Below are 18,108 nucleotides of genomic sequence, written 5' to 3' on the forward strand. Positions count from 1 at the left end.
AATACCCCTTTTAGGGCTGAAGAGAAGGAAACAGTTTGGAAGGTCTTTTTCTAAGAGAAGCAGATAGTCATGTTAATTTAAAGAAATCTTGAAACAGACATTAAAAAACCCTTGAGGAGGTCTGCTGTCATAGAAGTTATGAGGATCAAACTAATAAAAATCTGTTAAGTCATTGCAACCTTTTATAAACAAATTTTCTCTAATATCTTAGTAAAGGTAGTCTAAATATAACTGTATATGTTTTATTAATCCAAACTGGTTTACAGTTTAATTGCTTAGTTTTTCAGGGCTGAAGTTTCTCTTGCAAAGCTGAAAGAGAAGTTAATGCTTATGTTCAAATTTGAACATAAGATTTTCCTCAAGCACAAAATTGCAGAACTTGAAACTTTGGAAAAGGAAGATATTGGTAAATTTTTTCTTTATCCAGCCTGCCTCATTTCTGCTATTCCTTAGGGGTTTTTTGTTAGTTTTTGGTGGTTTTGTGATCATAGCCTCTCACCTGGCTGTGACTCACTCACCATCTTCAACAGAAAAAAATTCTTCTCTATATCTAGCCTGAGTTGATCTTCTTTCCGTTTAACTCATTGCCCCTTGTCCTACCACTCTCTGCCCTTGTAAAAAATCCTTCTCCAGCTTTCCTGTGAGGCCCCTGCAGGTACTGGAAGGAGTTCTAAGGTCCCTCCAGAGCTTTCTCTTTTCCAGGCTGGATAATCCCAACTCTCTCAGACTGTCCTTGGAGCAGAGGTTCTCCATCCCTCTAGTTGTAAGACTCTGTGTCTGGGTGGGCTGTTTGGGTCCAATCTGGCGAGCTAAGGACCCCAGCCCACGCAATCTTACAGGGACAAAGGCAAAGGACCAGGAGCGCTCTTCTCCACGTGGGCACCAACGTCCTACCTTATTTTCCAAGGTGGGAAAGAGGCCAGCCAGCTTCCTCTAGGGGGCTTTAAGAGCTCGGGAAGGGGCTGGAGGAGAAGGACTACAGCCAATGGGATACAAGTGAGGAGGGGCGAGGGGAGGGGTAACCCAGGAAGAGACCCCCGGTGCTGACACCTGCTGGGGGGAGGGAAGAAGGGGGAGACTGTGTGGTCACAGGATACAAATCATGTGAACAGTGCAAATTACCAAACACCCAGTGCAAACAACTAAATAACTGCTTAGTGCAATACAACATCTAGTCATCTTTATGGGCTCCTCTGGGCTGGCTCCAGCAGGTCCCTGTCCCTCCTGTGCTGGGAGCCCAGGGCTGGATGCAGTGCTCCAGGTGGGTCTCAGCAGAGCAGAGCAGAGGGGCAGAATCCCCTCCCTGCCCTGCTGCCCACGGGGCTCTGGATGCAGCCCAGGACATGTTTGGCTTGCTTTTTCAGGAGTTTCCAGGATTCCTAAAATACTCAACATTCCCAACCATATGTGTGTTTATACTTTGCATAGAATAAATGTTTAGAAACAAATTAACTTTGTTTCTCTTAATTTTTGGTTGGTGGCTGGCATGGGAAATCTTCAAAGTAGCCTCTTTAGGAAAATTCTTTAAGAAAAGTGAAGAATAACATCGCCAGACACAAAAAAAATCCTCAATTTTTAGTTACAGTGTCCTCCTCAATGTGTTTGTCAGTGGTCTGGATGCTGGAGGTGAGTGCACCAGTAGCAATTTGCTGATGATCCAGACTGGGAGGTGCTGTGGATTCTCTTGAGGTACAAGAGGCCTTGCAGAGGGATCTAGATAGATTGGAGCACTGAGCAATCTTAAATGGGGTGAAATTTGTCAAGTCCAAATGGTGGATTGTGCACCTGGGAAGGAGTGACACTGGGCACAGGGGTGAAGTAGGAGAGGGGTGGCTCAGGGTGGGTCAGCAGTGCCCGGGCAGCCCCGAGGACAAAGCCCATGCCAGAGCACGGAGCAGGGCACAGCCAAAGCCCATCCCAGAGCACGGAGCAGGGCACAGCCAAAGCCCATCCCAGAGCACCGAGCAGGGCACAACCAAAGCCCATCCCAGAGCACCGAGCAGGGCACAGCCAAAGCCCATCCCAGAGCACGGAGCAGGGCACAGCCAAAGCCCATCCCAGAGCACTGAGCAGGGCACAGCCAAAGCCCATCCCAGAGCACCGAGCAGGGCACAGCCAAAGCCCATCCCAGAGCACGGAGCAGGGCACAGCCAAAGCCCATCCCAGAGCACCGAGCAGGGCACAGCCAAAGCCCATCCCAGAGCATGGAGCAGGGCACAGCCAAAGCCCATCCCAGAGCACCGAGCAGGGCACAGCCAAAGCCCATCCCAGAGCACGGAGCAGGGCACAGCCAAAGCCCATCCCAGAGCACGGAGCAGGGCACAGCCAAAGCCCATCCCAGAGCACCGAGCAGGGCACAGCCAAAGCCCATCCCAGAGCACCGAGCAGGGCACAGCCAAAGCCCATCCCAGAGCACCGAGCAGGGCACAGCCAAAGCCCATCCCAGAGCACCGAGCAGGGCACACTGGCCCAGGGAGGGGATGGGCCTCGCCTGGGGCCTGCTGGGCCCTGCCGGCGGAGAAGGATGGGAGGGTCCTTCCGTGCATCCTGAGGAGGGAATCAGAGCTGGAACCTCCAGTGAGGAGCAGCTGAAGTCTTTGGGCTTGTCCACTTTGGGGAAAAGGAGGCTGAGGTGTGACCTCACTGCTCTCCACAGCTTCCTGAGGAGGGGAAGGGCACAGGGAGGTGCTGAGCTCTTCTCCCTGGCATGCAGGGGCAGGATGCATGGGAATGGTTCAGAGCTGAAGCAGGAGAGGTTCAGACTGGATACCAAGAAGTATTTCCTTACCACAAGGGTTGTAGGTGGTCACATAGGAGAACAGGCATCCTGGAGAGGTGGTTGATGCCCCAAGTCTCTCAGTGTTCAAGAAGCATTTGGACAGTGCCATTAGCAATAGGTTTTAACCTTTGCTCAGTCCTAAAATGTTCTTTGGATTAGCAAAAAGGTCTTTGGAAGTGGCAGTTGGATTAGATAATTGTTGTAGGTCCCTTCCAACCATAGCAGTTCTGATCTATTCTATTCTATTCTATTCTATTCTATTCTATTCTATTCATTTCTCTACTGTGATATTGAAATGCCAGGGTAATTTTGTTAATCAAGCAGTGAGAGAGCAGTGCAGCACCTGCCAATTAATGGCAAGATGCTGGGAAAAGTGATGAACTTTTACACCAAGGGTCATTATCCCCAGCAGCTCCTTGGCATCTTTTACCACAGTCACTATGCAAGAAACCTCATTTTAAACATTAAAATCCTATTTTCTTCCTTGCACAAAACCATGTAAAAGTACAAATTCTCTTTTGAGTTTTAAACCTGCATATCTGCACATCTGCATGTGCATATTACCCACTAGGTACAGGATCTCCCAGAGGTTTCTCAGCTGTGTTTGAGTTGGTGGCTCTCTGTCAGCTCTGTGGCGATGCAGGGGCGCTGCTCAGGCAGGGTGGCAGCAGGATGCCTTCTGTTGTCACACCTTGGCAGGTGCTCCTCAGGGCTGGCGGGGCAGCAGGACCATGACAAGCCCAGCTCAGCTGCCCCTGACAGGGGGCAGATGGTGCCAGGACGGTGCTAGGATGGTGCCAGGATGGTGCCATGGCAACCAATGGCTGCCAGTGGCTGCCAAATCCGCGGCCCAAGGCTGCTGCCATGGATGCTTGCACTGAGATGCTGCTGGGGCCGGGTGCTGTGGCAACCAGCCCCTTCCAAATCTTTTTAGGAATCTCATCCAAGGAGACCTGAACTTCCTTTAGCACTCTCATAGCATGGCATTTCCATCTGAACGAAAGATAGGGAAGCTTCACAGATTAATCACATGATCACTTTCTTTAGATTAAATCATATATAGAGGCTGTGTTCTCTATGCATTTTACATTTTAATATGTTTTGATCTTTGTTTTCTGTAGTGTTTTCTGCCGGAAAGCTTTAAAAAGTCATAAGCAATTTATTTCAGGAAAAAACTTTCTTGCAGGAAGTTTAAAAAATAGCAACAAAGCAAAAATAGAAGTAAAACCAAAAACAAAACTAAAAAAACTCCACCAAGAAAACCCTGGAAAGAGACAACACCCAACACCAACTTGGAAACACCCAACACCAACTTAAAAAACCTGAAAAAATACAAGAATTAAAATAAGACGAAAAAGACAAAGCTACAAAAGTAAGAACATACTATTTAAACTATTTTGGTTCTTTAATATGAAATCTTGATTATTAAGGGACTCAGGCAGTAATAAAGTCAATGGTACTTACCATGTAAGTACCTGACACAAGAGCACCTCCAGCTGAAGCCAGAGCTCTGGCTGAGATATTTAAACTTAGACACTACTAACAAGATGTCAAATTCTGTGAAAAGACAGATTAAGATACACAGGGCTGTTATTTGTGTTTTCTCTTCAAAACCCTTGGCTAGTGAAGAAACAGAAATAGTTTGGTTTTAAGAGGAACGTGCAATGGAAGAGAAGGGAAGTTTCCTTGGGCTCCCTGTCTCCTCAAAGCCACACTTACACCTTCTGAAGATGGGAGCAAGGGTCTCCAGCTGTGGAATTTCAAGGATCCTACTTAGGCTTCAAGAAATTATTTGTAGCTTTGGAATGTGTACACAAGATAAATCTGCACTACTATTTGTAAAATTTTGTAGGAAAAAGGAACAAAACTTTATTACTATCCGAACAATAAATACAATGCTAAAACTTCTTTTGAAATAATTTTATGAGTTTAGATAACACACAGGAGGTAAAGCACCAGAAGACAACCCTGAGCCTCACCTGAGAACTTTTCAAATACACTAAAATAAGGGAAGGACTTTTTTCTTTTTCTGATCTAGAAAGACACAACTAATAGATGGAAGGAAAGTTCAAAAAGTTCTTAAATTTGAAAAGGTTCTGCCTTGTAATTATGTGCACCCTCCTACCACCAATATCTAGTATGACATTTAAAGAAGTGGCCAGAGTGGGTTTCCTAGCCAAGACTTAAAAATCAAAGGTAGGAAAAATTTACACTAACCATGGGGGATTTTGTAATTGGGATCAGTTGTCCAAAGGAAAAAACTCAGTGTGTAGAAGCCTGTACATGGCTGGTCTGGAACGTTTGGTCTGGATGGCTCAAAGGCTGACCACAGACTTAATAATGACTACTGCACCAATTATTTCATGTGGATTTCAACACGAAGGGAAGGGATCCTCTCTCTCTTGAGTGGAGCAACAGCAGTACTTTAGGACAGCAAATAAAAAGCCTGGATGAGGAGTGATCCAAATCACCCATAACTTGGTATTTTGTGAATCTGTCCTGCAGTTTGTCAGTGCAGATGGAACTGCAGGGACTCATCACACAGGTGATGTTCAAGGTTGACCTTGGATCTGAACATCCACCTCCACATGAGACTATTCAAAATAAAAAAGCTCTCACAAATAAGAAACAAATAGATTTTCTCAAGGATTCATCACACTTTGCCTGTGCTCACAGAATACATTTAGTCTACGCAGGAAACCCACTAAATGTCTCCCTCCACACATATATTTCTGGCTTTCAGGGATTTAAGTGCAGTGAAGGAGTATTTCTGTACAATCACGAATGCCAACAAGAGAACAAAACATGCAAAATAAGAGACTGAAAGAAGACTTGTTCAAAGAAAATGCAAGTCTTCAGTCTGTGCTTGTGGAGTCAAAATGAAAAGCAGATGGCCCCCTATATGGTTTCTCCAAAATAAATTACATGTAGTGACAAAATGGGGCTGTTTCCAGCAAATTTTGTAGCCTTTTATACTTGGGAAGAAAAATACAAATAAGGGATAGGTAAAACAAATTCAGAAGCCCTGAATTTGAGAGAAGAGAAAGGAGGAAGTGCATTGAAAGTGAGGTGATGGACAGACAGTGTGGGCAGAGAGGTGCAGCCAGCGCCAGCAGTGACCCACCCAGCACAGCTCGGCGCTGGTTCTGCAGCTGCCGAGGGGCAGAGGCTGCAGCGCCCTGCCCGTGGCCGATGCCCAGGAAAGTGGGGGTGAAATCAGATCAATCACCTTTCCAGATTTTAGGAAGCAGGATCTTGTTTCAAAACAGAAATATGGGCCTTTCAACACAGCCGCACAAAACCAGTGATGGAGAGAAGCTCCTTTGAAGCCCAGCCGGGTTGCTTTAGAGGAGAGGCCGCTGAGGTACGGAGCGACCCGGGTCACTCGGTGCCAGACTCTGGTGATGTCCCGCGGTCACTGCGAGCAGGAGCCCCTCCCTGGGATGGCTGCCACGGGCACAGCGCACATTGGTTCGCCACCCGGCCGGGGGTGCCAGCTCCGGGCCCCGCGGGACAAACCCTCCCTGGCCCGCCCGCGCCCCGCACCGGCCCGCCCGGCAAGGAGCGTCTGTCTGGGGGGATCTGGGCAGCTGTGAGCGGGGCATGCAGCTGAATGGCGCAGAAATTAGAAATTATGTAGTTATGTCTGATGGGGGGAACGCAGACTGGCAAGAAGTCTCCCAGAATAATCCAAAAATGTATTCCCTGGATGATTTACAGGTGCCCAGGCATAATTTGAGCACTGTGAGCATAGTGAAAAAGGGATCAACAAAGTGTCTGCACATTCTAGGATTAAAAACTTCCAAGTTTCATTTTGGAAGGGTCCAGACTGAACTCTTAAAACATTTATTTTAAATAAATGAAATATTAAAATACTATGAACTTATTTGTATATAACAATAACACTTTAATATTTAGTCAAGGAACCATGAGATCTAAAAATTTGCTACTTACATTAAGAACTCACCCATTACAACTGAAAACGTCAATGATAAGATGACAAATTCTCTGAAGGATATGGAAATGCTCATATGACCATGGTGTGGCTCTTTGGTGAGCAGAGGAACACTAAGATACAGGAATTGTGGCTTGCACTCCTGCTGTGCGTAGGGCATGAGAGCTCCGGAGTGCTGGGACACAGGAGAGCACAGAAAAGGTGTTTGTCTGAATTCAGCATCACTGTGATCTGCCTGGGGCTCAGAATCAAAGCAAGGATCAGCTGAACTCATCCATTCGTTTCCCTGGAATGTCATTAACACATGCATGTGGCAGAATGTCCTGCTGTTAACCAGCACCAGATGAGCCAGACCTGATTAAAAACTTTTTTTTGACATGAGCCACAAACACATTAAAGAACTATTTCAGGGCTGCAAGGTATTTCATGTTAGAGCTACTGTTTAGCACAACCTAATTATTCCACAGTAACAATATTCTTACTAGTGACACCACAATAGCAAAACAAAGGCTAAAGTTTGAGTCAAATTTTAAAAATTTAAATATCTTTTTTTTTAATGGCCACACCTTACTAAAATACTTATGCTGAGTATTTCCCATGCCTACTTTTGTACACGTTAGAGTTGTTAATATAAGCAATAAAGAACCTCAAAAATACAAAAGGGTGTTACTGAATCATTTAAAAAAATACTTATAGTTCTATCAAAAACTATTGTGATCTTGAAAATATTCAAGAATTATTCTGCAATTTTACAGTATGAAGTGGAAGATTAAAAAGAATAATTTCATTCTTATTTAGATTGTGGAAGTGTCTGTGTTTTCTTAAATAGTACAATATGGCTAGTCTTAATTCAAAAAGCTTGGTACTCCTTTGTTAGGTAAGCTACTGCAACAAGTTCCGTGTATGGATCCTGTACTCAAAGGGAGAAAGCAGGAAGGATAAAAAATTCAATAATCTTATAGTTATATATGTAAAAATCTATAGCCATACAGTGAAAAAATACTACAAAGCTATGTCAATACAAAGGAGTAAAATTGTGTCACCGGATCAATTACTGCACTGCAGCACTTTAAGAATAACCAAAACAAAACCAGACATTTTTTCACGCAGAAAAATTCTAATGTTGGTGTGTGCTGTTGCTGCTGAGGTGGTTCCTGGTGGTACCACTGCAGCTGCTGCTCAGGGGCCGAGCCCTGCACTGATGCCACTGGGGTTGAGACTGGCACTGCCTCCACCAGCCCGAGTCTCACACAGCAAACTGGAGTTTGCTTCCCAAAACAGGGCACTGCCACCTTTTCCCTTCACAGCCGGTAACCAGAGTTCTTGTGATGGGCAAAACCAGACTGGGCATCACTCTGTGTACTTCAGGAGGGTAAAATTCAACTCTTTAACTAGTAAGAATCATATTCAATTTATTTAATCATCTATAATCAACTTTATAACTGTAAATTATGTAACAACCATCATATCCCATCAAGGAGCATGTATGCCGCTGGCATAACATACAATATAGTAATGGTCTAAATCCTCTCAACTAAGACAACTTTAGACTTCAACTTTAAACTTATATTGTTCAATTATAACTTCTTTCTGATAATTTTATTCCAATAAATATCAAGCAAATTGAAATAACCCCCCCATCTTTGCTATTGAAAAAGCCACATGAAATCAACAAGGAAATATTTGTATTACCTATTAAAAATAAGATGCTTTAATATAATTGCATCAGAAATTACTAACAGCCAACTTAATTTTAAACTGCAACTGTATGAAATCCTTGGGTTTATCACTTGGGAGTTCTTGGTGAAGTATTTTCAACTCTGCTTATCAATAATATCTGACATGTCATACAACCCCTCTAGTCTCCAAGTATGAGTTTGCCAGTGTAAAGGCTGCTCTTGGCCCTGAGAAACAGTCTTTCATTGTTTGCCACAAAAATGTCCTGTTTCCAGAGCTGCAGAGGACTGCCTCCTGCTTCTCCTACTTCTCCCTCCTTTAACAATATCAATCTTTGCCCAAGAGGTGGCTTTTTGTATGGTGAAGAGACCACTATCAACACTACCAAACAAAGAGGTGCTAAATCATATCTGTTCAGAAAAATTCCAGTGGTGAAACAACAAAAAGGCATTCCCCAACAATTTACTTACTGGATTCTGAGGAGTTATTAATAATTTGTTTAATGGGTTGTTTGGGTTTTTTAACATATCAATAATTTGAAATATTGTTACTATTCCTCACAAATTGAATAATGTATTAGAATTCTGCAAGTTAGTTTCACAAAAACAGCCCCCTATCATATATTAATTTTTTAAAAGAAACAAAACGTAATAGAAAAATAACTATGTTGAGGAACACCTGTTTTCGATAAATACATTTGAAAAGACACCAGGGTTTAATAGACTCCTAAAAAGTTTAGCTGTTTTTAGATTTTTTTTACTGTTTGTAAACATGCTGCTTTTCTTGCTCTCTAGGAAGACAAACTGCTTATGAAATGTTGTGGCAAGGCAGTTGAAGCAGATACTTCTGGAAGATTTCAATAGCATTTTTTCAATTTATAAAATGTGAAAACATCTTTCAATTAGTAAAAAAATTAGTCTAATATACAAACATTTTCTTAAAAAATTCGTCTGTGAAGGAATGTAGTGTAATTGCCCAGACTCATACCCATTCACTCCTCTGACACTGGTAGCTAGCTCCTCTTGACTCAAGCCTCTCTACATTAACCCAGAGAAATGCATACATGGCCAGTTCGCCCAAGCAGAAGAGTCATTCAGCCTTCCCCAAATCTGAACTATCATAAATTACCACTTGGACAGCATTAGAAAGAAATTGAAGCATACAAGGAATAAACTATAGTTTCTTTTTATATCAAAATGTACTCTTGAAAATGTGTTTGGCACAGTGCTAAATCATATAGTTAATACTAAATATTGCAGGATACAATAAAACCCTGGAGTTAACTTGTGTTTACACCCTTCTAGGGATAAAAATAAAAAGATACCAATTATTCAGAAGTCAGCCTATACAAACTGTATAAACAATACTTTATGTCTTGTTTTGAAAACCACTGATATAGTAAATTTTACATAAAAGACTGCAAAATAATATAAATGGATTTAAACAGATCTTTACAATAAGAAATTCAAATGGAAACAGACAAGTAACAAAGAGAAGTAAAAAAATTTATTGCAGTATTCGTTCCACCAGATTTGCTGGGGATCCCTTTTCTTGTATTATTTCAGGGTGACCTAATACATCAAAATCTACATTTACAAAAACTCCTCCTGCAGATAGGTCATAGATACTGCATGCTTTTTTTCTTTTTTTTTTTTTTTCTTCAACAGAATAAATTATATATCCAGGAGATTCTGCCACTTTACAGCCTGGAAAAACAATGCTTTCCTGGAAACTGGGCTAAGCTAAAGAAAGCCATCCGCTGCTAGGTTAAACTCCAAGAACACTTTATTAAGAACATTAACAGACTAATTTCCAACATTCACTTGTTTATTTTTTTTAAACAGAAAGGTTTTTTTTTCAAGATATAAACAATTTTTTTGTTAAACTATAATACAGTGGGAGTAAAAATGAACTGAGAAGTTTCTGCTGCACAACAGCGAAGGAAGCTCCCACAAAAATGTTTACCAAACATTTCCTTCTTTTTTCCCCGCGTCCCAGGTTCCATTCTTACTCTTCATTTAACTGATTTTTTTTTTTGCCAGAAAGTTGATATTTCAAGTTTTTTCTGTTATTTCAATTCCTGTAAATTTGGCTGCATGTACAAATTCATTAGCTGGAAGTTCCATCCTTGGCGGCATACAGCGATCGTAAAGTCTGCACAACTTTATTAGTCAGCTTATTAGCACTCGTTAGAGCAATTTTTTTGTAAATAATGTCTGACTCTTTAATAGTGTCTACCCAAGGCACCAGTTTGCGGCCATCACGGCGCTTAGCCTCAGTCCAGGAGCCACTGTAGGAGCCTGCCATCCACTGAACACTGAAGCCATTGCTGGTTTTCTGTACTACTCTTGCAATTTGTGGTCGGTCTTTGTACTTTGGACAGCAAATAGCGATGACATCCATGACATCAACACTTTCATTCATCTGTGCTGCCAACTCCGTAGAGTCTGAATTTCGTTTTGACCTTCTCAATGACTAAAACATTGGGGGGAAAAAAGACCAAGTGTTACACAAAAGAACTTTAGTGAAATTATTGCTTTTATTGCTTTTAATCCCTTGACGCCGGGAGTTGGGATTCCCCGGCACACATTCCATTGCCGGCAATGAGACGCACCGCGACCGCCAGCGCCAAGGGGTTAACATATCCTTGTAAAACCACATACTCTTAATTTGTACCCGTGTCTTTATCTCTTATTGATATATAAAATTATATATACACATGAATCATAAAGCTACATAAAAACTTGGCAACAATAAAAAGGATAACACACAGTACATTCCAAAGGAAAATTAATAACTTTTTATACGGGATAAATCTCATTTTCTAGTTTGGTTTTTTTTTTTATTGTCTTTTCTGTTAAACTTTCTACAAAAGTTGTATAAACGGTTAAGTAGAGAATCTCTATCTACAAAATGCTTTTTTTTTTTCATGTGGATTACATTACTTGGTGTACATTTAATATAATAAACTGACATTTATAAGCACATAAAAATCATTTTACGTAATACGCTGCGAAATACGTTGACTCCTCCTCCGCCTCACCCCTGAAGTGCCTCCTCCTCTATCCTCCCCATCACTTTCATCGTCCTCTGTCTCAGCTGCATTGTTTTTAGGGCTGCCTCCTCCAAGCAGCGAGGTAATTGCTTTGTTCCGAGCATTTGTGCTAGCTGACACCTCTCCATCTTCTTCCTCTTCATCAGGATCCAAATGTTCCATAAGGAGCTTGAACTATTAAAAGAAAAAAGATCAGTTCACTTTGTAACTTTAAACATGGACATTTATATCACATTGCGTTATATTAGAAACAAGTAGCAAAGTAAAGAAACAGGGTAAAACAAACAACAAACTTGAACAGCTTATATTGTATTCTACAAACTTAACTTTCCGTTTTTGTGTTTTTTTTTTTTTTATGGTAGATATACAAAAGCTTTCTTCCTGAGTTTTCCAAATGGCAAGTTTTCTCTATCTGTTATTGGTGCAGGGTGAGGGACAGTTAACAAACCACAGTCTGTGTTCCCATGATGGAAAGAGTCAGGAATAAAGTGAACAAGTAATATGGGAGAGGTATACACCATAGATATCAGAAATTGGAAAATACTCCATAAAGATGAATACCCTTAAGCTGAAATTAATTATCATTGAGTTTAAACTTAGAAATCTTTGAAGTACAGTCCTCTTAAACATCCTGAAAGGAAGATCCACACATCACATAAGGTAACCAGGAACTTAACATTTTGAAATGTACTTTCAAGTTTATACTGTATTAAAAGATTTCAGACTTTCTGCAAAGCAACTTTACTTACATCTAAGTACTGTTTTACTATACTCCTCTTCACTTCTTCTGTGATCTTGGAATTAGCCATATCACTCCGCAGAAAATCCAAAGTTTGTTTTGGATGGAAATGCACTCCTGTCTTCCTGTTTATAGCTTTATCATAAACTTTTGCAGATTCAGATGGAGAATATTTCTGAATTTTACTGTTTGAAGAAAATAAAAGAGAAGACCTTTAAAGAAAAGTCCAGAGTAATTTGAACAAAAAGCTTTTAAAACCTCCAATATAAGTATTTCTCTTTGGATCATTCCATATACAATAGATAGCCTGGTAAGAAATCAAATAATTGCGTTTTTTTAAGCTGAAGTTCCACATAATAAATTTTTTTTCTCTGTTACACAAATGTATTGCTTAAACAGGTAGTTACAATCAACTTAAACAAATGGAAAAATGTCACTGCATAACAAGTGCCCTATTATCTAAACAGCCTTACCTATCAGAGAATCCACAGAGGTTCTTTAGATGCTGTTTCAGCATCAGAAGTAATAATATGCCTTGGGACACATTAGCAAATTCAATTAAAGGAGCTGAATTTTCAGGTAAACACTTCATCACTGCATTTATATCATTTTCTTCATCAGAATCTGAATCAGAGTCCACTCGTTTCCGTAACCTCCGAGGCTTAGAAGCTTCCGCCTCACTTTCACTCCCGCTGCCACTGTTACTGTCACTTTCGGACTCCTCCCCTGATGAAGGCTTTCTATCCTTTTTTTTGTCTTTCACCATAGACTGCATGAAGAGAAGTTAACACACATTCCAAAATTAGGACAAGTAATATCATATATGTTCCTAAAATAATCTGTCCAAAATCATTACTATCTTAAATTAAAGAGAATTTGTTGAAGAATATTATTAATTTATAACTTGATACTCTTAAAATTATTTATGGCAAAAATATACTGAAAAATTTATCCAACACCCAGATTTTCTTGCTAGTTGCATACAGAAGGAACTGAAGCAACAAGCACTCCCCTGCTATGTTGTCATTAAAATACTGCTGAAGTTCATTAACAGTGACAGCAAAATACAGTAGAAGGCCAAATGCAATAAACCGGGAAGAAAATTCTGTTTCTCTTTCTGAAGAAAGAAGACACTTTCTGAAGACACTTTCTGTGTCTCATGGAGATTTCCATAAGTACTTTGGTGTCCAAAGTGGTTTTAAATCCTTGTCTCTTAAAATTCTATGACACTAATTACAGTGCTGACCAAAGTGATCATATTAATAATGAACTGATAATGATTAATAATAATCAGCTGTTGTATGCCTGACAGTGTTCAAGGCCAGGCTGGGTGGGGCTCTGAGCAATCTGGTCTAATGGAAGTGTCCCTGCCCAAAACAGAGGGTTGGAACAAGGTGATCTTTAAGGACCCTTCCAACCCTAGCCATTTTATGATTAGTTCTATGATTACTTCTAGATCTACAGATCTGATTTCACATATGCATTATTACTGCATATAGTACGATTTTTCAGGACACAGACATAAAAGCAGGATCTCATCCTTTTGGAGCTGGGTGCTACACACTGGTTCTCAACCTGAAGAATGTATTGTCTCTTTCTAGCAGATTAAAAATCAACTTTGGTAGGGTGAGAGTTTAAAGCACAGTACGTTTCAGGCAGCGAACCTTCAGGCATCAACTCTGACTTGTGTTTATTAGTCAAATTGGACATCATAGAAACTGCTTCCTGAAAATTTGCACCTTTGACTGCAACAGTTCTTCAGGAAAGGAAGACACTGAAGTGTTTAAGCAGCAGAGGCCTCTCACTTACAGGATTGTGTGTTGCCATAACAACAGGTACTCTGTCATGATTCAAGTTCTTACCGCTGCCTTAAGAAATACTGCCCACTCCTCTCTTGCAATAAACAATGTATTTTAAATCTCAGGCAACACAAATGCAACTGCCATCAGCTACTTGACAACAAAATAACTGCCAACTGGATTTTATTGTTAAAATTTTACAAACAACCACAACAAACTAGCATTCCACGATGATTCCAGGTTCATGTGCTTTCAGATGCATACAATTAATTAATATGTCTGTTATTCAGCCATATTGGGAAATTATACAAATTTGATCTCAAAATTCATCATTATTTTTTAATAATATAAGCAGCAATGTAAGAAGAGTTTTTGACTAGTGTCTACCAAATAATGGTCAGAACAGACAGTGTTGCTTGGTTTTTGACTATTGTTTACATGCCAAGTAATGCAACTGGTTCACACGATAATAATGGTACTGCATTCACTGAAAAATTGACCACATTATAGAGAAGCTTATGTTTCCACCACCATAAATACACTAAGATATAAATGCACATACCTCTTTAAATGACTGTAGTAGGTTGCTACCAGAAACTGATAGTGTAATGTCTATATGATGCATTATAAAGAGTGGCTCTTCCTGTGTTTGGTAAGGAAAACAGGCTAGATTGTCTGCTATGTACAAAAGCATATTCACCTCTGTTTTCTGGAAGTTAAAGAAAAAATTACACATGAATACATGTAGAAATATCCTGGATTCATACACTTCTGCAGTGTCCCTAAGAATCTAGGGCAAAAAAAAAAAAAGACCACAATTTTTATTCTATATAGCCCCCCAAAACCACTCTAAACAACTTCTATACAAAATTCAGTCATACCTACAGATACATTATTTCTAATTAGTCCAAACTGAGTATAAAAAGGTACAGAATGATACAACAATGCAACATGCATTTTATTACACAGATAAATACCTTATATTCAAAAGCAAAAAAGTACATTGGGGCCAAAGCTATCAATAATTAAGTTATAAAAATATATCATAAAAGGAGAACTTAAGCTTTTAATGCTGCATTTTAAATTGTTTTCAAGTGAAGGAAATGTGGTGCTTACTGCAGTATCATCAAACAGGTTGAGTAAAGAAATTAGAAAGGCTCGTCTGTGTTGACGGTTCCCTCGAATCATGGAGTAGAGGTGTGAACACAGTGCACTGGATGATTCATCGTGTCTAAAACCTCTCACAGGATCTTTTGGGCAGGTATTAATTGCCTGCTGTACTTGGTAAGACATCTTCATACCAGCCACTGCTTTCATCTGGAATGGAAATATATCTCTTTTTATTGAAAACATTGCTTCCAAAACAGTACAACTGAATCCTTTTAAAGGGATGCTCATCTGAAATTTAAATCAAAAATGTGCACTGAGGCAATACTACCTTTTGAGATGGTAACAGATTTGAGCTATCAAACAGAACCTGTGGCAGAGATCAGAATGTCTTGGGAACTGCTTGGACTGTAAAGTCTGCTAGGAACATACAGCTAATCTGTTTACCCACTATAGCCAGGTATTTCAAGTTAAACAGTGTTCAATTTTCAAGAACACTGAAATGTTTTCATACATGAACAGAATATTCTACCACATGTATATGCTTGGTATCCCCTGTAGTGAAGAAAAAACTGAATCTATATGAGTACAATAGGACTAACAACAGAAAATTAGTATGCGTTTTTTGGTTTTTTTTTTTCATATATCCAATAATTTCCAGTTGATTTTACTCACTTCAATGGTCCTGCTCTAGTTTCAGAACAAACTCATTTTCTAGTTAAGCTGCATAGCCAACTGTCCTAATAGTACCTCTGCTGCTGTGCAGCAAAATTGTCAATGTGTCTATACACTGTCTTAAATCCTAGCTGCCTAACACAGCAAATTTCAACTGCTAGCCTTCACTTAATGGATGAGTTATCTGTTTGGATGCCATCAACAGTACAATGCTCCAAAGGCACTGGAGTACAAAGAAGGACATGAGAGTATACACAGAGAACCTAGACTGGGATCTTCCAAAATATGAAGAATGCTGCAGCTTCATTTTAGATCTTAAGCAGAACTGGCACTATGCCACAACTTCACATCCTCACATAGACTCTAGTTTTTCTTTTTAACAAGATTCATCAGACATAAACAGCTTCTTATGCTTCCTCTGCTTAGATTACAATTTACAAAGCCTTGGTGCCTTTCACACTCTAATATATATATTCTAAGGACTTCTATTGAGTGTTACATGGTGTTTTCTTTTTTAGTCCACTGATAGAGGAAAATCAATGCTAAATATTATGAAACACTTGTCCTTACCTCTTATCAAATAAAGGCTTTTAAATACTATTTAGTGTGGAAATTATTACTCTGAATCATAAATTAAAGGACATTGTGGTCTAGAAGAGACACTTCAAATTGTATTATCCTTTCTATTTTTCAGGGGAGTCATCTTTACAACTGCTTAGTGTTATTGTTTATTTTTTTACTGTGTACTCTTTTTCTGGAGCTGAAGCACATTCAAGTGTTAAACCACTAGAGAACATAACAGTATTTTGTAAAATGTTAAATTAGAATTACTTACGTGAATGAACCCAGCATATTTTTTGTCTATTTCCACCAACTGTTGGTCAGCTTTATTTCGCATAGAGGGCTCTGGATCTGTGCCCATAGCAATTAAGTATGGCACACACTTGAAAAACAAATGAAATGGTTATTCAGAGGCATTGTACCTCCTTTTTCTCAGTCTTTTTTCTTTCTACTGCAGAAATTAAATAGAAAGGTCTATGCAACTTACTACCCTTTCTTCAAGTAAATAGAGCAAAATACTACGAGACACCAGCATACTAATGAATTGTGAGGTTTCAGGTAGTATTTCCCTTTTTCTCAACTCTAAAGTGAATTTGAAATACAGAGAATTGCATTTAACCACTCCCCCCCCAAAAAAAACCACTTATGACTGAACATGTGCAATGGTTGCAGCATCAAAAATTAATTACAAAACATTATGTTAGCAAAGAGTGATGGAGATGATGGTTGAAACTCTGACACTGACTGTGTAATTCCATAGTGCTTGGAGGATATAGGGATTCAGGTGGAAGCAAGCTGACACAAGATAAAGAACTAAACAAAGAAAACATTTTGGCATATACCTCAAATTCGTAACAGAGTTATGCTCCAATGTACATATCTACATGCTCTTTAGGTACTGCCTGGGCTTTTACATCTTAATCCAAAGAACAGATAACGAAGCATTTGGAATCTTGTGGGCAAACAACATAAAGCAGATTTCAAAATATGCCTTTTGTAAAGGCTTCTGGCTACAGTAAGAAACTGCTGTAACGTAAGTATAAGAGAAGACCTGGAAATTTACGTAGCAAGTTCAAAAACCTCTAAAAACATGAATAGAAGAAAGTCCCACAAAAGCCTATCATACCTGAACAGGATGGATGAGACCTTGGTTTAATGTCAGTGCAATGACATTTAGAGCAAAGTGGCGTACACTGGACTGGTTATGAAAGAAAGCCTCAAGGACCTGTTTGAGATATAGCTGCATGATGGAACTACTCATCCCTGAGGAAATATCACCCATTTCTTTCAGGTCTTCCTGTTTTGCTACTTTTTTCCCTGTAAAAAGGATAAAAGCAATAGCATACTCATCATAGTATAATTACTTATTTTGCCATCACTTGATATATGCTTATCTTTCACAATAAATACATACTTCTGCTGTCTTTTAGAATAGGTTTATGATCTCATGAAACACAGAACAGTCTAATGTACAAAGATATATGAAAAAATAGGGAGACAAAATTTTAATTCAAGTCTTAATTCCTTAATAAAGTATTTTTTTAAAATGTTGTACTTATTATTTTTTTATCTACAAATTAAACTTAGAGGGTTTTTTGATAAAAAATATTATTTCCATCATTACAGCAATTATGAATTCTGGATTGCTTCCAGAGTCTGTATTTGTATATCTTGGAAGTAAATAATATGCATATACCTATTTTCAAATAATTCTAAAATACTTTGGGTACAGTACTATTTTTTTTTTAATTGTAAACAGTA

The 18,108-nt window shown here is 39.5% G+C and overlaps 1 protein-coding gene across 9 annotated transcripts in view; it reads right to left on the reverse strand.

The window, feature by feature from the left end:
- Positions 1-9,895: 9,895 nt before the first annotated feature.
- The window catches only part of NIPBL (NIPBL cohesin loading factor), a 146,640-nt gene continuing 138,427 nt past the window's right edge, over positions 9,896-18,108 (reverse strand). For 7 of the 9 annotated variants that reach the window (XM_054652901.2, XM_054652895.2, XM_054652900.2 and 4 more), the window contains 8 exons: positions 17,474-17,664; positions 16,622-16,729; positions 15,121-15,321; positions 14,567-14,713; positions 12,679-12,974; positions 12,216-12,390; positions 11,455-11,640; positions 9,896-10,886 (listed from right to left, as the gene is read on the reverse strand). In XM_054652901.2, coding sequence (XP_054508876.1) covers positions 10,521-10,886; positions 11,455-11,640; positions 12,216-12,390; positions 12,679-12,974; positions 14,567-14,713; positions 15,121-15,321; positions 16,622-16,729; positions 17,474-17,664 — 1,670 coding nt within the window. In that variant the 3' untranslated portion in view covers positions 9,896-10,520. Of the gene's footprint in view, positions 10,887-11,385; positions 11,641-12,215; positions 12,391-12,678; positions 12,975-14,566; positions 14,714-15,120; positions 15,322-16,621; positions 16,730-17,473; positions 17,665-18,108 lie in introns of all 9 variants that reach the window. The other 2 variants (XM_054652892.2, XM_054652894.2) reach the window with 2 other exon arrangements.

The sequence above is a fragment of the Agelaius phoeniceus genome, chromosome Z (assembly GCF_051311805.1).
Source record: "Agelaius phoeniceus isolate bAgePho1 chromosome Z, bAgePho1.hap1, whole genome shotgun sequence".
NCBI classification, from domain to species: Eukaryota; Metazoa; Chordata; class Aves; order Passeriformes; family Icteridae; genus Agelaius; species Agelaius phoeniceus.